Source organism: Magnolia sinica, chromosome 4, assembly GCF_029962835.1.
Source record: "Magnolia sinica isolate HGM2019 chromosome 4, MsV1, whole genome shotgun sequence".
NCBI classification, from domain to species: domain Eukaryota; kingdom Viridiplantae; phylum Streptophyta; class Magnoliopsida; order Magnoliales; family Magnoliaceae; genus Magnolia; species Magnolia sinica.
In genome coordinates, this window is record NC_080576.1 from 80721978 (window position 1) to 80743547 (window position 21570).

At 38.7% G+C, this 21570-nt stretch overlaps 1 protein-coding gene across 2 annotated transcripts; it reads right to left on the reverse strand.

The window, feature by feature from the left end:
• Nucleotides 1-228: 228 nt before the first annotated feature.
• On the reverse strand, nt 229-12481 carry LOC131243276 (UBP1-associated protein 2B-like). 2 transcript variants are annotated; one of them, XM_058242501.1, is made up of 2 exons: nt 11226-12481; nt 229-568 (listed from the first exon to the last, which is right to left on the reverse strand). In XM_058242501.1, the coding sequence occupies exons 1-2, from the start codon at nt 12447-12449 to the stop codon at nt 509-511; spliced, it is 1284 nt and encodes a 427-aa protein (XP_058098484.1). In that variant the 5' UTR covers nt 12450-12481; the 3' UTR covers nt 229-508. The 2 variants fall into 2 exon arrangements, with proteins under 2 accessions (XP_058098484.1, XP_058098486.1); XM_058242503.1 differs by having other exon boundaries at nt 11221-12480.
• Between the last annotated feature and the right edge of the window lie 9089 nt (nt 12482-21570).

Here is a 21570-nt window from a genome sequence, read left to right on the forward strand (position 1 = left end):
AATGTGAAATAAATATGTGAAAGAAGTGGTACAACTTACTGCCCTAGGTTGGATTGGACCCTTGATAACAAAACCATCAGGCCTGACTTATTCAAAATGATGAATTTGCTTGGCCCAAGCCCAATCCAGTGGCAGCTAAGGAAATCAGAAGGGGGGGTGGGGATCAAAATATCAAAGTGGAAAATTGAAAAAATAAAAATAAAATATATAGGCTAAACAACAGCAAAATATGGAAAAGGAAGTACAAAGAGACAGATTAAGGAAGAAAATCAGAAATCAAAATGTCTGCTAAACAAGACATGTAGTATATGATACTTATGTATCAGTAAAACTAACCAAAAGAAAACAAAAGAAACAAAAAAAGAGGGGGGCAAGCACTGAACCAAGTTTCAAAAATAATAGCTGTGGTCTAGACTAAATCATAAAATGTTGAAATACAATAACCAAAAGCTCAGTGCTTCTTCATATTGCTAATTCCACAGCAAGTAGTTGAAAGAGAATATGCCCTTCAAAAGAGGCACTTCAATATTGCACCAGCTTCATCCCTTTTATATCTGTGGCACTCTATCTGCAAATAAGGAGCCCCAAGCATGTCAAAAAGAGAAAAGCAAAAGATAAGATTGATGATTACCTTTCAACTCTGCAAGGATAAAAATGATAGTAAAATATTTTGGAATAAAATATGAATCAAGAAAACCAAGACAGAACAAAAACTATTGCAAAACCAACAAAATCTACTTTACAACCACAAACTACAAAAGAAAGAAAGAAAAAAAAAATCCAAGCAAAAAGGCTTCAAAAAATAATAATAATAATAATAATAATAATAAAAAAAAAAAAGGCAATAGCACTACAAAATGCAAAGAATTGAGGAACTTCTGAAGTAGACAAGCTTTAGACAGGAAAGTAGTGTTACAAACAATGGGAGAGTGATAAAGTTAGCACCCCTAATACACAATTGAATGTTTGAACAAACCAAAAAAGAAATCATAAAAGGAATCAATTCTGAAACATTATAGCATAGCTCTGATGCCAAGTAGGTAGCCAGTCATCAAAATTTTGCCAAGATACCTTGAGAATGGAAAGTGACCCCAAACAGTGGCACGAGGCTGTGATGACAACGATGTTGATAATATAGTATAGCTCAGAAAACAACGGAAAAAACAAACTCAACAAATTTATCAAAACACATTACAGTTCACAACATAACTATGATCTTAAACATGTACATCCATTTTTTGAACGCCATGCTGTTAAATATCTATCACACCCCCAGATTTTTTATTTTTATTTTTTTATTATTATTATTATTTATTTTTATTTTTTTTGGGAGGGGTGGGGGGTTGTTAGCTTGTTAGTATACACCCATGTCAGTACACACACTCCACTGTTAGCCACCCCCACTAGGGATCAATACCAAGACCTCAAGTGTTGAAACGAGGTATCTCCACTCAGTCTACCATTGTTAGCCACCCCCACTACGGATTGATACCAAAACCTCAAGTGTTGAAACAAGGTATCTCCACTCAGTCTACCAGTTAAATATCTATCACACACAACAACAATTAAACAAAAAGAAAACAAACATCTTAAAGGCAGAAGCTGACACTTTGCTGAATTCAAGAAAGTCTAATTTTTCTTCAAAAGCTCATGTTGCTATGAAACCATTGTGTATATCCTGAATAGATATATATTACTATCAATTAGATTATAAGTCAATACATTTATAATATTCAGAAGTACTTGTTCTGTATAAAGCCAAAGTCAAGTTGCTTGACCACTTTTATTTATGAAACAAGTCTATTTGAGCCAGGTCAAATTGAGATTTGTCTGTCTCATGTAACTATTTGAAGAGCTCACGAAGTCAGACCCTATTGGGCTATGTTCAAAAACAACATTTGAGAAAACCTCAAAAAAAGCATGTTACCATAATCTTACGATAATCTAAAAGTTTTTTTTAATGAATATAATCATCTAAATGATTCACAATAAAATCAACTCCACACATGGCAGTAACACCTGACACAGAAAAAGCTTGCAAATTTCAAAGTTAATATTCAGTAAATGTTGTCAGTAAAAATTTAAAATTTTAAAAATTTCAAAAAAAAATTCAAATGGAAGATGTGTATCTTAGGCTAACAAACTCTGAGAAATCAAAAAATTTAGAGCCTGTTTGGATTGGCTGAAACGTAAATTGATGAAATGCCATTGTCACAGACAGTGCTTCAGTTGTTTGCTTTTCTAACTTTCCTGGAAATACTATTTCCATTTCCTTCCCATTACATTGAAAATACTCCTAGTTCATTTCATTTGCCCATACACCCGGAGCAATTTGCTCTTGTTATATGACACGTGTCTGAACGAATTTAATGCGAGCTGGACTCCTATGCAACGAGCATGTGCAGCAAAAAGCACATCGGTTTGGAGCCCACTGTGATGTCTGTGTAAAATCCATGCCTTCCATCATTTCTGCATGCTCATGTTAGGATATGAGCCAAAAAATCAGGCCTATCCAAAACTCAAGTGGGCCACACCAGAGGGAATAGCAAATATAAGGATGCCCACCATTGAAACCTTCTTGGCCTAGCAAAGTTTTGGATCAAGATTGTTTTTGGGTTTTTCCTTCATGACATGGGAACTAACCTTATGAATGGGTTAGATTGCATACAAACATAATTGTGGGCCCCATGAAGGTTTTAATGATGGGCATCCCTGTTACCGTTGTTCCTTGTAATGTGGCCCCCTCGAGTTTTTGATGGGCATGATTTTTTGGTTCATGTCCTAACATGAGATGGAGAAAATGATGGACAAAGTCGATTTGATACCTACATTACAGTGGACTCCACAATTTAGTGCTTTTTGTCGCACGTGCACCTATAAATGATCCTGCTTGACATTAAATGCGGCAGGGTACATGTCGCATTACTACTACGAATCGGTTTGGGAAAATTACCCCAAGCGAATTGCCATAGCATTACTTAATAAGTTTAATTTGCAAGAAGTTTAGGAAAGGAGAGAACAACTCATTTCCCTACAAAGTGCCCCACATGTTAGCCACGCATGCCACAAGCCATTTCCAATGTGTCGCCATCCATCTTAAAGTGACGCATGTACCAATCAGTAACATGCGCAACATGTGTCACTCTCCATCTTAAAGTGCCAAAAACTGCTGATACATTTGCCACTACACATCTTCAAGTGCCCATATGTCAGTGCGCGACATGTGCTATCATCATCATCTTCAAGCACCCCATATGTGTCAATATGAGACGTGCCATTGTGCAATGTTTGCCACATTTGCCACCATCCATCTACAAGCGCTACATGTGTGTCGTTGTCCATCTTCAAGCACCTCACATGTGTTGTCATCAATCTTCATGACCCCACCTATGCAACACCAATGTCCCACATGTGCCCAATTTGCCACATCTAACAATGTGAAACATGTGCCGCAATCCATCTTCAATGCCCACACATGTGACACTTTCCATCTTCAATAAAATTTTCCATGAAAACTTTCCACTTTTCGAAACAATTGATTTGGAAATGGAGGTTTCAAGAAAATCATATTGATCATATTTATAAACATTTCGGGGAAAAAAATTTCCTTTCCCATAGGTTCCTCAAAACAAGGTTTCATAGAAAGCTTCGTTTACTCCATTTTTAACACAAATCCAAACATGCAATGAAATTGATTGCAAAAGAAAACATACATGAGAAAAGCACATGACGTAATGGAACGTGAACCTCCAAAACTGGCACTTCATCTTCTTCCTCTATATGCTTTGAACTCTTAGAAAACATTGTTTACTCCATTTTTTTCCACAAATCCAAACATGCCAATGAAATTGATTGCAAAAGAAAACAGAAATGAAAAAAAGCGCATGACATAAGGAATGTGAACATCCGAAATCAGTGCTCCATCTTTTCCCATGTGTGCTTTAAACTCTCGTCCTTCTCAATCTGTACACGCATGCCCTTCGCTTCCCCCCTTGGACTTCCTCATTGTAGGTAGTTATGTAGCTCGCTTGACTATCTTGCATAGACCTCGAGCCCATTGGAGCACCTCCCTCCAGATCTCCAGCGTAATTGTTTCAACTTCCACCTTGTAAGTTGTAACTAAAGCTCCAATTATGTGTGTGCGTGTGTATCGTACATGTCATACAGCTTCTAACAGACGACATGTACCATAAAATGGACAGCCTTCATATATATGGAGGTTGCAACAGTGAAATACATATAATGTTCCTTTTTTCTGTAGTTTGCTGCACTTCTTCTGGCTGACGTATTTTTTTTCCAGTATCTTCTTTGTCGTAAATTTTTGTTTCTTAATTCGGGTTCTCTAAATATGAGTGACTTTCTAAGTCAATATCTTCTGAACCCATGTTTTGGTCTTTCCTTTTTTTGGCATCCCCACTGTATTGGGAGGATGTCCGTTCTGTCTTCCTTGAATGCAAGAAGCTTAGCAAAGGTTCTTTCGATGAGGGTTGTTTCTTTAATCTTCTTTTTCTGTTCTGTTAAATAATCTTAAGCAAAATTTATACGTTCTCCTAAAGTATTAGCTTTTATGCCTTCGATTCCTTGCCATTCTTTATATTTCTGTAGAAGGACACTGCTAGGGATTGGTATCTTTCTGAAGTATTCGTCTTTAAGTTCTTCTCCACGGTTTTCTATTAAGTAGTACAGCTTTTGATAATTGTTTGAGTATGGTACTGTGTCTTTTATGTCGCAGATACTAAGTTTGGCTAATGCGATTCGTGCTTCTTCGGATTCAGACTGTCTAGTGAAGCGATTTACTCCAATGAATTCTTTTTCGAATAAGGCTACGTATCCATCAACGCTTCGCTCATTTGCATAACGTCTATTAAATTCTTCGTATTGGGCTATCGATTCTGGATTTGTATCCTTTTTTAGGGTTTTTTAAAATCTGGCTACATTCCCTTCTAAGGATTTTTCAGCGTATGCACGACAAACGTCTATACTACATTCATTATTTTGGTCGAAGCATTGTTCCATTTGTTTTTTCCAGGCTTTGAGTGCTTCTTTTATATTTCTGACGTTATCTAGATTGAGGTATATGCCTAGGGGGCTTATAGGGATCTGGGCCATCTTTTTTATGCTTTGGAATGCTTGGATGTTTGTAGGCAAGTCTTTGAAGAATCTAGGTCTGTCTTTTCTCTGTTCATATATCAGTAATATACAGGTTTCATTGTATCTCCTTGGTTCTTGTCTATTGTTTTCTTGGAAAATAGCTTAATTGGTAGGATTGCTGGTTTTAGCTTGTTCTGTGATTATGGTTTCTGCCATGGCGATTCTTGCTAGTGGCTGTAGGAACATGTCACGTTTTTTTCTTTTATCCCTTTGTTCAAGGGCCTTTTCTAGTTCTTCTAAGGTTTTGCTTTCTCATATAGTGTGTATCGTGTTGATCTTATGTGACTTGGATCTTCGAGATTTTTTGTAAAACATTGTATATGTTCCTGGCTAGGAGGTTCTCCCAGGTTTTGGATCTTAACTTTTTCTAGGTTTATATCATCGTATGATTTAAGTTTATTCTTAGGGGTAATGGATTCACCCTTTTCTAAGCAATAGGATTTTCTTGATTCTATGAACTTGAAAGGTGTTTTGTTATATTCTTCTTCTTGGTTTATATCTGGTACGTATATTGCTGGTTTAAATTGTAGAGATACATTTCCGGTCTGAGGATTAGTGTGGATGTAATTTAATTCTTTTTGCTACTTAGTTTTTGGGATTGCTTCTCTTAGTTCCCAAAGGTTCAATGAGCTTTTTACCATGTCTGTTGTCTTTTTTTGAATATATGTATGGTTAAATTGAGAGTCGCTAGTTCTTAATAATATTCCTTCATTTAGTTTTCCCATTTGGAATTTACTATGAAGTCCTTTTATCATTTCTTGGCTAAACTGGACATAGATTTGTGATTCTAAGTTTATATTTCCATGGGTTAGGTCGAAGTCATCATATCCTCTAGACGTTATGACTAGCTTGATACGTTGCATTGCTCCTATAGGCATGGTGTATCCGGGTACTACATTGAAGTATCCTACATTTTCTGTGAGATGGAGTTGTGCTACTCCTAAAAGGCTTTTTTCGAATGATTTCCACCTTTCGTCTACAAGGTAGGAGAGAATTTCTATCTCCATGTCTGGCGTATGCAACCCTTCTATTCGTGCTTGAAACATCCCAAAATTTACATAGTTGAATTCTTGTTCTTTCTTATCTTTGATCCATGTTTGTGAGAAGATTGGGATTTTCTCGTACGCATTAGTGACTTTGTATGTCTTCATCTTGTATGTAATTTGGTATTTGTTGGTTATGGTTTTTTTCCATAATGATATAGGTCCACGTAGTGACGTAGTCTGCTAGAGAAAGACTAGATCTTTCACAGTGGTCTGAGATGGTTTTCAATTCTAGTTCAGTAAATTTCTCCCATTTGAGATGCTCTGCTGTTTTTTGTGCTAAGTGTACCTTCAGCCTAAGTCCTTGGGTTTGGAATGTTTTGAGCATTCCAATCCTATGTTGTCTTCCATAGGGAAGATAACCGGGTGCGAAGGTTTGGGTTTTGTCTAACCCATCGTTTTGTATTCTTTTTCCTCAACTCCTCAGTTCTAGTAATAGGCGTGTGTCCTTGTTTAGTTTGTTGTAAGATAGCATCTAACTTACTTAAGGTATTTAGTGTTAACTGGTGGATGTTCTTTTCAAACTTTTATGATTATATGAGAAGTGTTTGCTCTGTAGTACGTAAGTCTTTCTTGAGTTCTGTACCTAGCTCGTGAAGGCGCTGATCTTGTAGGGCTATGAATTTAGCTATTGCTGTTTTTATTTCAAGGCTTTCACCTCTTTGTTCATTTATGGTCAAAGTAGTGATATTTTCTATTTTGTCTGCTTTGCCTAGCAATGTTTCTAGATGTTGGCTATATTCTTCCAATTTTTTGTTGATGTTATATATGGCTTTGCCTAATTCTTCCAAGGCTCCAATATATGTTTCTGGGGGAAAGGAACTTTCCTTTATTTCTCTTATCATCCTTTTGTTGTTTAGGACTTTTGTATAAGTCAGATCTATTCTTTCTCCAAGTACTTCTACTTATAGAGTTTGATCCTTTTAAGATATGTTCTTGAGGATGCTTCTGAGCCATCTCATTACTAAGTCTGGATTTATCTGGAATTGCGCAAAGTCTTGGTAGAGTACTTCTAGTCCTCTCTGTTGGTCACTAATTACTGTCGAGTTGTAGCCTTCATTTTGGAGCATTTCACCTCGTAATTCTACTATACTTGTGCTGATAAAATTTCCTGATTTTACTAGGTTTTGAAGTAAAGCTAAGTTATTGTTTTCTTTAGTTTGAATGATCCATTCTTGTTCAGAATAAACGAGGATACGGATTCTTTGTAGGAAGTTATCAAAGGAGGTTGGCTGGAACGTTGTGATTTTAGGTAGTTCATGCTGAACTATTTCCATCTTGGATTCTTAATGCCTTTTTAACTTCTACGAGATCAAATTGGATTTGGTTGATATGATTGGTGTTATCAACGATTGTTTGAATAGATCTTCCGAATTCTAATGGGATCTGTCAGTCTATTCTCCTTATGTGGTTCTCGATTTCGAGGTTTTGGGTGGCTATCTTTGATTGTGCCACGAGGATCCATTGGATATTGTCTTAGATAGAATTTCCTAAAGAAGCTAAGGTATGTTTGTTTGCTGAATGCTGACTCAAAAGCTACGTGGCTAGTATATTCTGATATTTTTTCTGGATACCAACAATTTGTTTTAGGATCGCTTGCTGGGGTTAACAACTGGTAACCTTCTTTTGACGAGAATAAAAACCTTTTTATTCTATCTAAGGGTTTAAACATATAGCTAATTCTCTTCCAAAGTTTATGAGGAATATGATTCCTTCCTGGATGGCTAGGTTATATATGTTTTGATACGTTCCTCTATTAAGTGTAGCTCTTTGATAAGTGGTGTAAGGAGTTTCTTGCCGTCTTCTTAAGTATGTTGTGTAAGGCCAATATCCTATGATGTTCTAATAGTTAGTCCAATCTATCTCTTCTTCGAGTTCGAGAAGATGATAGTGTTGAAAAACGTATACTAAGTCTAGTCTTCGAAATGTAAGGGATATTTCAAGACTGCTTAAATCTCTCATAAGGTGATATGGATTAGCCATTTTTTCTAAAGCAACCAGTACTGTATCGGTAAAGATCTTTGCACTGGATACCGTAATTGTAAGGATGTGCGAGTCCTCAGTATGCCATATTGCTTGCTTTAGAGTCGGGCTTAATAATTAACTTTTTTATTTTTTATTTTAATAATTTTTTTAAAGTACAACGCTACTTTTCAATAAGCTACCCCATGAACAAGTTACAGGCTCTGATATCAATATAGTTTATCATCTATAATAGTTGTATGAGCTAATAGAGACCCTATACCCTAAACCCTAAACACATAATTTAGAACCGTAAAGTTAAAGTATGGACGTTTCTAGGAAGCAGAATATATGTTTATTTATATGGTTTTGAATGTATGCAGAAAAGAAAAACTTGCAGTCTTTGGGTTCAAATTCTAAAGTTAAGTAATCTTTAGCATGAAGCTTATGCTACTTTTACTGGTTAAGGTTCTTTAGATAATCTGATTAGATCAGAAGGCTAAGAAAAAGGACTCGTCTTCTTAAATGGTTACCGGCAAATCCTTTACGCCTGGCACTTCTTAGCTATGGCTTTAGATAATAGGCCTAACCTGGTTGATCACTACGGCCTGTCTTTTACGCGTTGTTGCGTATAGCCTTTAGATTTGATCTAGCTTAACTAAAGGAATCCTTAAAATTTCAAAAGAGAGCATAAGAATTCCTTAAAATTTCCAAAGCCACAGCCAAGAAAGCGCTGGGCGTAAAGAATTTGTCGGTAACCATTCGAGAAAACGAGTCTTAATTTGAGAAAATGAGTCTTACTTCTTAACCTTCTGATTTAATCAGATTACCTAAAGAACCTTAACCAGTAAAAGTAGCATAAGCTTCATGCTAAAGATTACTTAACTTTAAGATTTGAACCTAAGGACTACAAGTTTCATTGTAATCTCTTTTCTGCATACATTCAAAACCATATAAATAAACATGCATTCTACTTCCTAGAAACGTCCATACTTTAACTTTAGAGTTCTAAATTATGTGTTTAGGGTTTAGGGTATAGGGTCTCTATTAGCTCATGATATGTACGCAATGTACCATCGATCGGTGTCGTCTATTAGAAGCTGTATGATCTCAGCAGCTATCATCATGTCACTGCTGCAACCTCCAGCATTGACATGACATGTATAGATATAAATTTGGTCTTTCTTTTTTTTGGCATCCCCATAATTATCGGGGACAGTTGCTTTTCAGCAGGCTCTTGCATCGGCTGGCCCTTGTGCTATAGTCCAGTCAGGGTTATATGCTATCCACGGGGAGAAGTTTCATAAGACGATTCTAGTCTGGGTTGAGGACAGTGGCAATCCTAGCACTAGTAATGAATGTGACATGTGAAAAAAGACCACGAGTGTTTGGTCTTCATCCAAGTTGCACTCCTGAAGATGACCACATTGAGATTTTGTCCCTTCTTCCATCTCTTCAATGTAGGTATTCAAACCACCCCTTCCTACGTCTGGAGCTCTAATTGAAGCTCCATAGTCCCGTTAGGGCCTCTTTGAATTGAATGTAAATGAGGGGAATGAAAGGCAAAGCAAAAAATGTGATATGCATAATGCATACTGACATCAACGCTACGGGAAGCAAACCCTTTGCACTTGATTGTTTTGTTAAAGAAAAGTCCTAGGAAATGCTTTATCTTTGCATTTAAAAATGTCTGGATGGCAATCCCATAAAGGAAAACCTCTTTACCCTCCAATTTTACCATTTAAAATGTCATGACAAAGGCAAACTCATTTCCCTCCATTTGACTTTTGTAGGGGGAAAAAAAAAGGTTTTACTCCCTTGTTGAAGTGGGAAAGGCAAAGACAAACACTTAGCCGTGGCATCCACCGCTTCCCAAGCAAGAGCAAATGTCTTGCCAATGCAAAATGCTTCCCCTAGCTTGCACGTAATCCATTGACTTTTTGAGGGGGGGAAAAGGTTCTCATCTCTTGTTGAGGTGGGAAAGTCAAAGACAAACACTTTGTCGTGGCATCCTCCGCTTCCCAAGCAAGAGCAATTGTCTTGCTGATGCAAACTGAATGCTTCCCCTAGTTTGCACCCAATCCAAATGGGCCTTAGGGGTTGTTAGAAGTAGTGGCTGGTGAATCACTGATCAAAGAGTGATTTCAATTCCATGCTCCCAAACGAGCCCTCAAGGAAAAAGTTTCCTTGCCCTTCTAACTCAACCTCATTATCCAAGCTATCATCCTCAGTCTAGTGAGGGAAGGAATTAGCCTGGCATGAGATCACTTACCTTGGGTGACTAAGTAAGGTTGTGTTTGGATCATATGTCATTTTCCTTCAGCTACTTATGTCTCAAGTGGCTGATCTAGGTTTCTATTGATTCAACACATTTGTTTGGAAAATAGATCTCTCTCTCTCTCTCTCTCTCTCTCTCTCTCTCCATTTTGAAAAACCCCCATCCATTGTTATAAAAATAATAATAATAATAATAAATAATTTTAAAAAAAAACATCTATTGATTTGTTTTTGTCAGCCAAATAAGTAGCTTATCAATGTGCATCCAAACGCAGCCTAAGAGGTTATGAAATATTTGTTGTAAAGGGAGGCAGAAATTCTCCCACTTCCATAGAAGTTGAAACCAATAGTTCAATTGCCTAACCATGATACAGATTATGGAGAGGCATGAAGGGTTTGATACATGCAAGAACTGTTTGCAGGGGATACTCATCTTGAGAATTAGTTGATATCTATCCCTAATTCTGAATTTTGGCTATTTATAAATTGATAAAAAAAAATATTAATTAGTATTAAATTTAAAAAAAAAAAAAAAAAACAGGAAAAAGGGTGAAAATAACACTAAAGAATCTGAAGTGGAAGAAGCAAATATCCAAAAGCAAGGCCAGAAACTTCAAATAAAAAGATAGGCAAAACTCAAATGGCAAAAAAGAAAATGAAAAGAAAGATACAAACAAAAGTGAAATTCTTCCACCAGAGAAGTAAAAAACAAAAATTACTAAAATTAATTAAAACTAAAAATCAAGACAGAAAATTTTACGAAAAATATATATTAAAATGGTCTTACCACACATAAGGCGGCAGCCCACTCAAGGACCCACCCGTCGGGTACGTCCTACCCCCCGACGACTGGCCAAGATGTGCTTTCTGATAGGACTGCAGCTCTTGCAAGGCTGCAGAAGCCTGTGAACTATACGACCCGAGTGCCAACGAACTCCCACCCACACTCCCTAACCCATGGGATGACACTCCATAACTAGCCGAACCCACGGCAGGGGCACCTCCCAACTGAGCTGCCCCGATGCCAGCATTTACCGCTGGCCCTGCTGCAGCTGCCACTAACGGGTTCACTGGCCGCGGAATCAACCCCGTGCTCGGGTTTGCAAGCAATGCGCTGAGAGCTGGGTTCAGGCTCGGATTCTGCATAAACAGTGCCATGTTCTGCGCTGCGGCTGCAGCCGCCAGCGCAGCAGGCCCCGGCACCAGCTGCTGTGGGAAAGCCATAGCCTTTGATTTCTGTGACGACTCTGCCGCCTTCTGGCAATGCAGCTGATGCCCCTCGAACATCTTGTAAGGCTCCTCCAGGGCCTTCTTCGCACCTTCCTGGGTCTTGTACACGAACAGCGCAAACCCCCTCGACTTCCCTGACAGCGTGTCGAATCCCAGCGGGCCAGTCTCGATCTCCCCGAACCGCGCAAAGAACGTTCGCAGCTTGTCCCTGTCGGCATCGGCATGCACGTTGCTGACGTAGATCTTCCTCCCGGCACTATCATGGGCCTGGTTGAGAGGGGCGGGGCCCACAGACGCCAGCTGGCAGTAAGCGGGGCGGTTGTTGATCTTCTTCTGGGGCTGTTTTAGGGCTTTGGAAGCAGCGGAGCGGGATTTGAAGAGAACGAAGCCGTAGCCCTTGGCCTTGCCGGTGAGCTTGTCAACGACGACGTTGCAGTCCTCGATCGGGCCGTAGGGCTCGAAGGCGGAGATGAGAGTGTCGCGGGTGGTGTCCCAGGCGAGGCCATGGACGAAGATCTTGCGGTGGGAGACATCGAGATCGGCGGTGGACCGGATGTGACGGAGGAGGGTAGGGTCCGAGAGGGCGGCGTCGGTGAGGAAATCGATGAGCTGGTCTTTGGAATAGGGTTCGAGAAGCTTATGGAGCTTATCGGACTGGGACTCTGAATCAGAATCGGACGAGTCGGAATGGGCGGGGGCTTTTTCGGGTTTCTTCTTGTTGGGTTTTCTGGTTTCTGGGGTTTTGGAGAGCTTTCGCTTCTTTGTGCTGCTGCTACTTTTCGCCATCGGAGAGAGAGAGAGATTCTAGGTCTTGGATTGGCGTTGGAGCTTAAACTGTAACCTTTTGAGCCAATGTGCCTGTGTAATCCACTCCGTCCATTCGTTGCCACAGACCGTGTTACGAGGGAGCAGATTGCCTGTGACCCCGCCCGGGGCTGTGCGGGGCCGTCGAGATATACTTAACAAATCCATTCCGTCCGTCTGTTTTGAAAGACAAAAATAGTACAGGATTTTAAAAGCTCACATGGCCATATCACGAGAAAACAGTAGAGATGGAACACTTGGCAGTGACATAAGTTTTATATCGGGATGATACTTGCTCATTCAGTTTTTCCCAACGGTAATAATTCCATGATCGGCTTGGCATATAAACATTATGTTCAGCTTCATAAAGATTTTGACAAAAGATATTGTTATTCTCAATGATTTGTTGGTATAATCTGCTAGGATTGAGGCGAAAAGATAGAAAATTAATTGCTTGAAGGTAGGCTTAAATAGTGTTACCATCTCGCTATCTTTAAGGCGATATTCCACCCTACCGATGATTAAATTAATTTGCAGGAAAGTTATAGTAAATTCGCCTATAGGATAAAATAAGTCTCTTCACTAACATCAGAAAAATGTAGGTTTTCGTCTGTAAAACTAAAAAACCGCACCCTGAAAATACTTTTACAACATACACTTCTAACTTTTTTGATATTATACTTTACCCCATCAAAACTGTTTGCAATTTACTACCTGAAAAACTATTTACAGTTTAGCACCTTAAAATTATAACTTTTCAAAAATCATATAAAACCAAAAATGGATAAGAAAAAGAAAGTGAACAGGAGATCGGTGGAATTGTGATTAGATGAATTTATATAGAATCATAAAAGATGCTTTAAGACCATTTTCATTAAAACACATCTTCTTCTACAGTGTCTTTTCAACAATGACATTCATTCACCATTTTAAATTCAAATGCTGCTTCATTTACCAAGAGGCACCACCATCCACAAATGAATGGTCACCAACAATCACAAAAGTCACAACTCTTTCTCTAAATTCTCTTTTATAAAATAAAAATATTTTGAAAAAACCCAATATGGTATACCTGAGTTTTAGACCTAGCTGATTTTTAAAATCCTATTCTATTGTGGTCTTTCAAAATATATGGATGGATTGGATTTGTCACAAACATTTCTTCATGCTCCAGACAGCCTCTACGCCGGAGGCAAAAGCCATCAAAACTTCCTCCCACCATCAGATTTACTCAATCATATTTGGAGATGAGCTCAAAATGAGGAATCTGTACATAGGGATGTACATCGAGTCAAATCGAGTCAAGCTAGCCTCAACTCGACTTGGCTTGACCACTAGCTGACCCCAGCTCGAACTCGGCTCAACTCGGTCCTCGAGCCTGACTGGCCAGCTCAGCTCGGTTCGGTCAGTAGCTCGGGCCAGTTCGAGCCGAGTCCACCTGTGCAGCATTTTCACAAACACATGGACTGCACCTTCAAAATCTCACTGTATGTAAAACAGCAGCAGTTTTTTTTTTCAAGTATTTTATCAAACACCTTGTAAGCAACATAAAAATCAAGAAAAAAAAAGTATTTGTTTCATATACATACCTTCATTGCAACCAGCCACACTTCATTGAGTCATTTCATCAAACACTTGGTGAGCAACATCAATATCAAAGTAATCGAGTCACCGAACTGGTTTGATCCGAGTTCGATTCAAGTTGGGTTCAATCCGAGTCGAGTCGAGTCGAGCAGAGGCCAGCTCGAACTCATTTTCAAGCTCAAAAAATCTGCTCGACTTAGCTCGAACTCAACTTCGAACCGAGTCGAATCGAGCTTTTTCGAGTCGAGTCGATCAAGCTAACTGAGCTAGCTCAGTTCGTGTACACCCCTATCTGTACACTACATGAAAAAGTGGGTAGGGAATTGCCTACCCTTGACACCTCTAAGGTGGACCACCATGATGTTTATATACCATGTAGGCGGTTCATAAGGTCATTTCTATTTGAATGAACTAAAACATAAAAATATTAGCCTGGTCCAAAACTTTCATGACCCCATATATGTTTTAACCATGGACATTCAATTCTCACTGTTTCTAGTCATGTGGCCCACTTAAGTTTTAGATCTACCTTATTTTTTGGCCCATCTCCTAACGTGATATGTAAAAATAGATTGATGGGGTGGATTTCTCACAAACATCACAATAGGCCACACCTAGCTTCCTTTGCGGGTGAAATGATTGCCTCATAACTTTTTAAGATGGAAAGCTAGGTGGGGCCCCATGATGTTCATGAAAAATCTACCCCATCCATACATTTTTTTAATCATGTTATGACATGGGCTAAAAAATGAGTCAATCCAAATCTCAAGTAGGCCTCATGATAGGAAGTAATGATGATTGAATGTCCACCGTTGGAACATTCACAGGGCCACAAGTTTTGGATGGAACTAATATTTTTGTTTTCTCATTCATCCCTATAAGAATAACCTTATGAATGGTATGGATGTCATGTATATGAACATCATAGTGGATCCCAAAGAGGTTTCGACTATAGGTATTTTCCTACCCACTTTTCCATGTAGTGCAGCCCACTTACTCTTGGATCTACCTTAATTTTTGGATCCATGCTGTGACATGATCTAACAAAACGTATGGACAGGATGAATTTCTCACAAATATCATCATGGGCCTACCTAGCTTGTTGGAGTAAGTTTTTTATAAAGGCTTTTGTCGAGAGTCCAATCCATGTTAGGGATGCAAATAAGCACAAACAATGGTGATTGAACTCCCACCATTAAAAACTTCCTAAGGGCCACAAAATTTTTGATTTAGGCTGATATTTGTGTTTTCCTTCATCCAGGTCCGAGTGACCTTATCAACAAGTTGGATGTTAAATAAACATTATAGTCAGCCTTATAAAGGTTTCAACAGCGGGTGTCATTATCCCTGTTGTTTCTTGTTGTGTGTGGTCCACTTGAGCTTCGAACTTGCCTTATATTTGGGTTCATGCCCTAAAATGAGCTGAAGAAATGGATGGAGTGTGTGGATATAAAACACATCACACTAGCCCCACATTGCCCAAAACATCAACACAACCGATGGGGGTTGGTGTCACCACTTGATCCACATCCATGTTGGAATGCGATTGTAAAAATTAGGCAGACTCAAAAACTATATGCAACCATGCCATGATAACATAGTCAGGGTTGAACGCCCACCATTAAAATTTGGTTAAAGCCTTAGAAGTGTTTTCCCTTCTGCCCGATGAGCACCAACTTATAAATGGGTTGGATGCATATAAATATTACTGTAGGTCAAAGAAGGTTTCAATACTTGCATTTGCATCCCCACTATTTTCTGCCGCATAATCCACTTAAGTTGTAGATTTGTTTCATGCTTAATTAGATGAGCTGGCAAAATGAATGGAATGAGAAAATATTACAAAGAAATCAAGGTAGATAGTATTAAGAATTTTTCTCTAAAAAAATAAAAAATAAATAAAAAATCCTACATGGGTTTTGTATAGGCATGTGCACGTGGGTGCAAATGACCTATAGGCCCATATCCCTGGAGACAACTTTGTTTGGATTTGTTTTGCGAAATCACACAGAGATGGATTTAGGATAACAATCCAAGAGCACCAAGCAAACACAAGATAACACAAAGATATAACATGAAAAATCTTTTCAAGAAAAAAATCACGGCACAAAGCGATAGAAATCCACTATGAAAGCATAAATTACAAATAGAGAGGACTTACCCGATTTAAACAACCTCGAATCTCACCCTTGCTATACCCTTTGAAAACCCTAGAATTCTTTTAGAAACCCTTGGAATACCTTTAGAAAGCCTTATAATGCCTTAGAATTGCCCAAGGGACTCATATTTACAATTGGAGAACTCTCACTTATGCACATCCCTGGAAACTGCCTCAAATTTACGCAGTCCGTGCACAATTTGCATAACCCTGAACTAGTCGAGTCAGAGCTTCGACTAGTCGAGCCTATCCTTCGATTGGTTGAAGATCTCAGGAATTCCAAATACATTGTTATTGGACTTCAAGCCGAACTTTCTCAGGGCTAGTCGAAGATATCCATAGTTAATGCATCTTGTTAGCAATAATCTCCACCATGTCTTCAATCTTCATACGTGTAGCTTCTTGACCTCTTATATTATCTCTGCATCACATCGTATATAACTTCAATCAATGCTTCTTGTGCACACTCCATCCTTGTTTTACGCTATCGCCAAGCCCAGAGAAGTTGCATAAAACTTAAACTTCTTTATAGGAACGACCTTGGTGAGCATGTCTACTCGATTCACACTAGTGTGAATTTTCTACAGTGTTACGACTCATTCCTCAAGCACTTGTCAGATAAAATGTTGACGAACATCAATGTGTTTAGTACGTGAGTGATAAACAGAATCTGTAACCAAATTGATAGCGCTCTCACTATCAAAATTAACCGGCACGGCCTTTTACTGAAGTCTCAAATGATTTATCATACTTCTTAACCAAACACTTTCTTTAAACGCTTCTGTCACTACCATATATTCTGCTTCGGCCGTGGAAAGAGCTATCCCGGACTGAAGCTTCGACATCCAACTAATTGCTTCACCCGCTAGTACAAACGAGTAACCAGAAGTCGACTTTCTAGAATCCACACTGCCTGCGTAGTCTAAATCCACATAACTTACCAGTTTTGTCATTATCTTCTCAAAAGTTAAGACATAGTCTTTCGTACCTCGAATGTATTGAAGTAGCCATTTCACCGCTTCTCAATGTTGCGTGCCGAGGTTTGACATATATCTACTCATAACACTGACTGCCTGTGAAATATCTGGTCTCGTACAGACCATGACATACATTAAACTGTCAACCACATTCGAATAAGGCACATGAGACATAACCTGTTTTTCCTCAATTGATTTAGGACATTGTTCTGAGGAAAGCTTGAAGTGAGTTGCATGGGGAATGCTCACCGGCTTTGCCTGGTCCATCTCATAATTGATCAACATATTTTTAAGGTATTCTGTCTGTGATAACCAAAGTCTGCTCCTCTTCTTCTCTCTATGAATATCTATACCGAGAACCCTCTTTGCAGCCCCTAGATCTTTTTATCTCGAATGCCCTTGATAACTGAGTCTTTAGTACATTGATTTCAGACATATCATGATTGACGATCAACATATCATCAACATACAATACTAGGATGATGAACTTACCATCACTCAGTGTCTTGTAATAGACACAGTGATCATATTCACTCCGAGTAAATTTCTGACTCAACATGAAAGAATCAGATTTTTTATACTACTGCCTAGGCGATTGTTTCAGGCCGTACAACGACCTCATTAACCTGTAAACCTTTTTCTCTACCCCTTTAACTTTGTAGCCCTCTGATTGCTTCATGTAGATCCGCTCTTCTAACTCCCTATGTAGGAATGCAGTCTTGACATCTATCTGTTCCAGCTCGAGATCGTATTGGGCAACCAGCGCCAACACGAATCTGATAGATACTTGCTTAACCACCAGCGCGAATATCTTTATGAAGTCGATTCCTTCTCTTCGAGTATACTCCTTCACTACCAGCTTTGCATTGTATTTGTCCTGTTTCCTTTTAAATAAACAATTTCATCTGATCGCTTTTCGGCTCACTGGAAGCTCCACCAGCTCCCATGTGTGGTTTTTGTGCAACGAGTTCATCTCATCGTCCATAGCCACTTTCCACTTTTCTGCATCAGGCTTATTAAAAGTCTCCTGAATAATAGACGAGTCCCCCTCATCTGTAATGAGGGCATATGCAATAGTAGAGTCGTCCTTATATTTTGCCGGTAACCTGCGATCACGTGTTGGGTTTCTTCTCACAGGTGGCTGCTCCACCTGCTCTTGTACCTTTATCTGCGCATCTGTCTCTGCCTGAGTATCATATGTGTCAATCTGGATGTCTACGATCAACCTTTCTGGTTTCTCTTACCCCTCTTGACCATTCTTGTAGAATAGGGAGGTTTCATCGAATTTTACATCACGGCTAGTGATGACCTTACATATGACATTGTCGAATAACCTGTAACCTTTCACACCAGTATTATAGCCAACAAAGATGTACTTTTTGGCTCTATGGTCTAGCTTATCTCTTTCAACTGATGGTAAATGAAAGTAAGCCTCACAACCAAATATGCGCAAATCTGAGTATTCCATCGTATGACCACTCCATACTTCCTATGAGATTTTATATTCAATTGTCGTAGACGGGGATTGGTTCACCAAGTAGAAAGTTGTGTTAATGGCATCAGTCCATAACTCATTGCCCAACACAGTATTACTTAACATGCATCGAGCCTTCTCCAAGAGAGTCCGATTCATCCACTTAGCCACACCATTTTGTTCGGGCGTGGGGCACACTATGTTGTGCCTAATGATCCCTTCATCTTTATAATATTTATTAAACTCAGTAGAAATAAATTCTCCACAATTGTCAGTCCTTAAAACCTTTATTTTCTGCCCTGACTGTTTTTCCACCATTGTCTTTCATTGGTTGAATATGGTGAAAACTTCGGATTTACGTTTCATGAAGTAAACTCAAACTTTCCTGAAGTAGTCATCAATGAATGAAACAAACCATGATGACCCCCCAATGGAAACCTTTGGCGATGACACCCATACGTCAGAGTGCACATAATCAAGCACTTCCTTACATACATGTTTTCCAGTTGCAAAAGATAATCTAGATTGTTTACCATATATACAATGCTCACATATATTTAAATCATAATTCTTAAAAGCTGGAATTAAACAATGATCAGATAGTACCTTCATGCCCGCTTGCTCATGTGGCCTAGATGAGTATGTCATATACGTACAGACGTGGAATCTGTATTAGCTACTGACGCTCTACCTGCTGAGGTGCTCTCGATCAACATATAAAGGTTTCCGTGCCTTTGCGCTCTCATGACCACAAGTGCCCCTTTTGAAACTTTAAGGACATCATCAATACTGGTGAACTTGCACCCTATAATCTCGATTGCACCAAGAGAAATAAGATTTTTCTTTATATCAGGAACATGTTTGATATCAGTCAAGGTATGCTTCATTCCATCAAACATATTGATGCTCACAGTACCAATAGCCACAACATTACAGGTATTGTTATTGCCTATAAAAACTTGTCCACCATCGCATTCCTTCTAACTGACGAACCAACTCCGACGAGACACTACACAAAATTCGCAATATTGGAACACCTACATTGGTTTGGGTACGGCTGAATGCCGTTTCAAATTTAGATTAGTTTTAAACAGTTTCTGATTTGGATCGACTTATGTGAAACCCTGAACTCACTCAAAATGGTGCTGCCCAGGCCCTTTTCATTCTCTCCAGCAAACCCTAAGAAATGTCATTCCCTTTTCTCCCTTTCTCTCTAGCAAACTTCCAATGTTGCATTTTGGAGAAATCCCCAAAATTCCCAGTCTTTCTCGCTCTCCCCCTCTTTTCTTTTTCAGTCTTCACTACAGCTGCAGCAGCTGTATGTAGAGAAAGAGAAGGATGTGGAAGAGGCCTCCCTTCTCACGCGATTGAGATGGATATGCCAGAGCTTCGACTAGTCGAAGAGCACTCTAGACCAGTCGAAGACCCGATCTTCTCACCTATAAATAGTGCACGAATCTCAGAAGATATTATCGATTTAATTAAAGTATTCAAGCAAATCTTCGTCGAACTTCTGAGAGATAATTCTGTGCTCCATCTAAGCTAAGTGTGCTTATTTAATATTCTCTTTCCTTAGCTTTATTTAATTGATTTTGTTTCTTATATTCCAATCTGATTTGATAAAGAGGAATTATTATTCCCTTTCTTTGGAATCAAAATCAATTAAGGCAAGCCCTATTTGGTTTAATTTAAAATCTATTAGAATTAGAACCATTGTAATCGAGTACTGGACATTGAACTTGGACATTCAATCATCTACTTTGATTTGGTTTTACCAGGCTGCTACAACGAAGGAGATATTCAGGTATTTTACATATTGTAAATTCATTTCTATTATTTTGGCTTCTTTCAAGATTTGCCAGAAAAATCTTGTTATTTTGGTTATCTGAGGAAAGCCAGGAAAACTCAGAAGTGAGGTTTTTTTTAATTGTGTAAGCCCACATACAAAGACACAATTGTAAGGGTTTTGGGTGAACCTGGGAAAACCTATTTTTAGTGAACGCTAATATCCCCTGTGTGAGGATATTAGGAGTGGAGTAGCTTTTTGTGTGGCTGTTGTATAACAGTTGGTGAACACACAGGCGAACCACTATAATCCCTTGAGTTGTGGTTGATTGTTTTATTCTTCTAATTTTTTATTCTTTTTGTGAGATGTATGTATGGTGGTGAATGTTATAATTATTTCAAGCTTTGTGAGAATGTTGTAATAGCTTAGAATTTACTTTCTGCTATTCCTTTATAAGCTTGATTTTCAATTTCATTTGAAAGTTGTTCCAGCAAGGTTGCCCTGCCATTTTTATGGTGTATGGCTGTCCCTAGAACAATACATTTTTAATTACAAGTTATTTCATTTCAGTTTGTATTTAATTCTGTATTCCTCTTCGATTTGAGACTTGATACAAAGACCTTTCTAGAAATAAGATTGTCCTACCATAAACTCTGTTTTTGGTGTAAGGTTGTCCTTAGAATAACGTTTGTATCAACCTCTCAAGATCTGAATTTTGAGGTTGTTTTTCTTTCCTGCATTGTTATTTAATTTGACTATCATTTTCTTTATTATTCCGCTGTTATAAGTTTTTATTTGGCATTGTCCTATTCACCCCCCCTCTAGGACATATAGCTTGGCCTTTTCAAGTGGTATCAAAGCCTAATAGCTCGTTCTAACTGTTATATTTTTGTGCAACGAGTTCATCTCATCGTCCATAACCACTTTCCACTTTTCTGCATCAGGCTTATTAAGAGTCTCCTGAATAATAGACGAGTCCCCCTCATCCATAATGAGGGCGTATGCAATAGTAGAGTCGTCCTTATATTTTGCCGGTAACCTGCGATCACGTGTTAGGTTTCTTCTCACAGGTGGCTGCTCCACCTGCTCTTGTACCTTTATCTGCGCATCTGTCTCTACCTGAG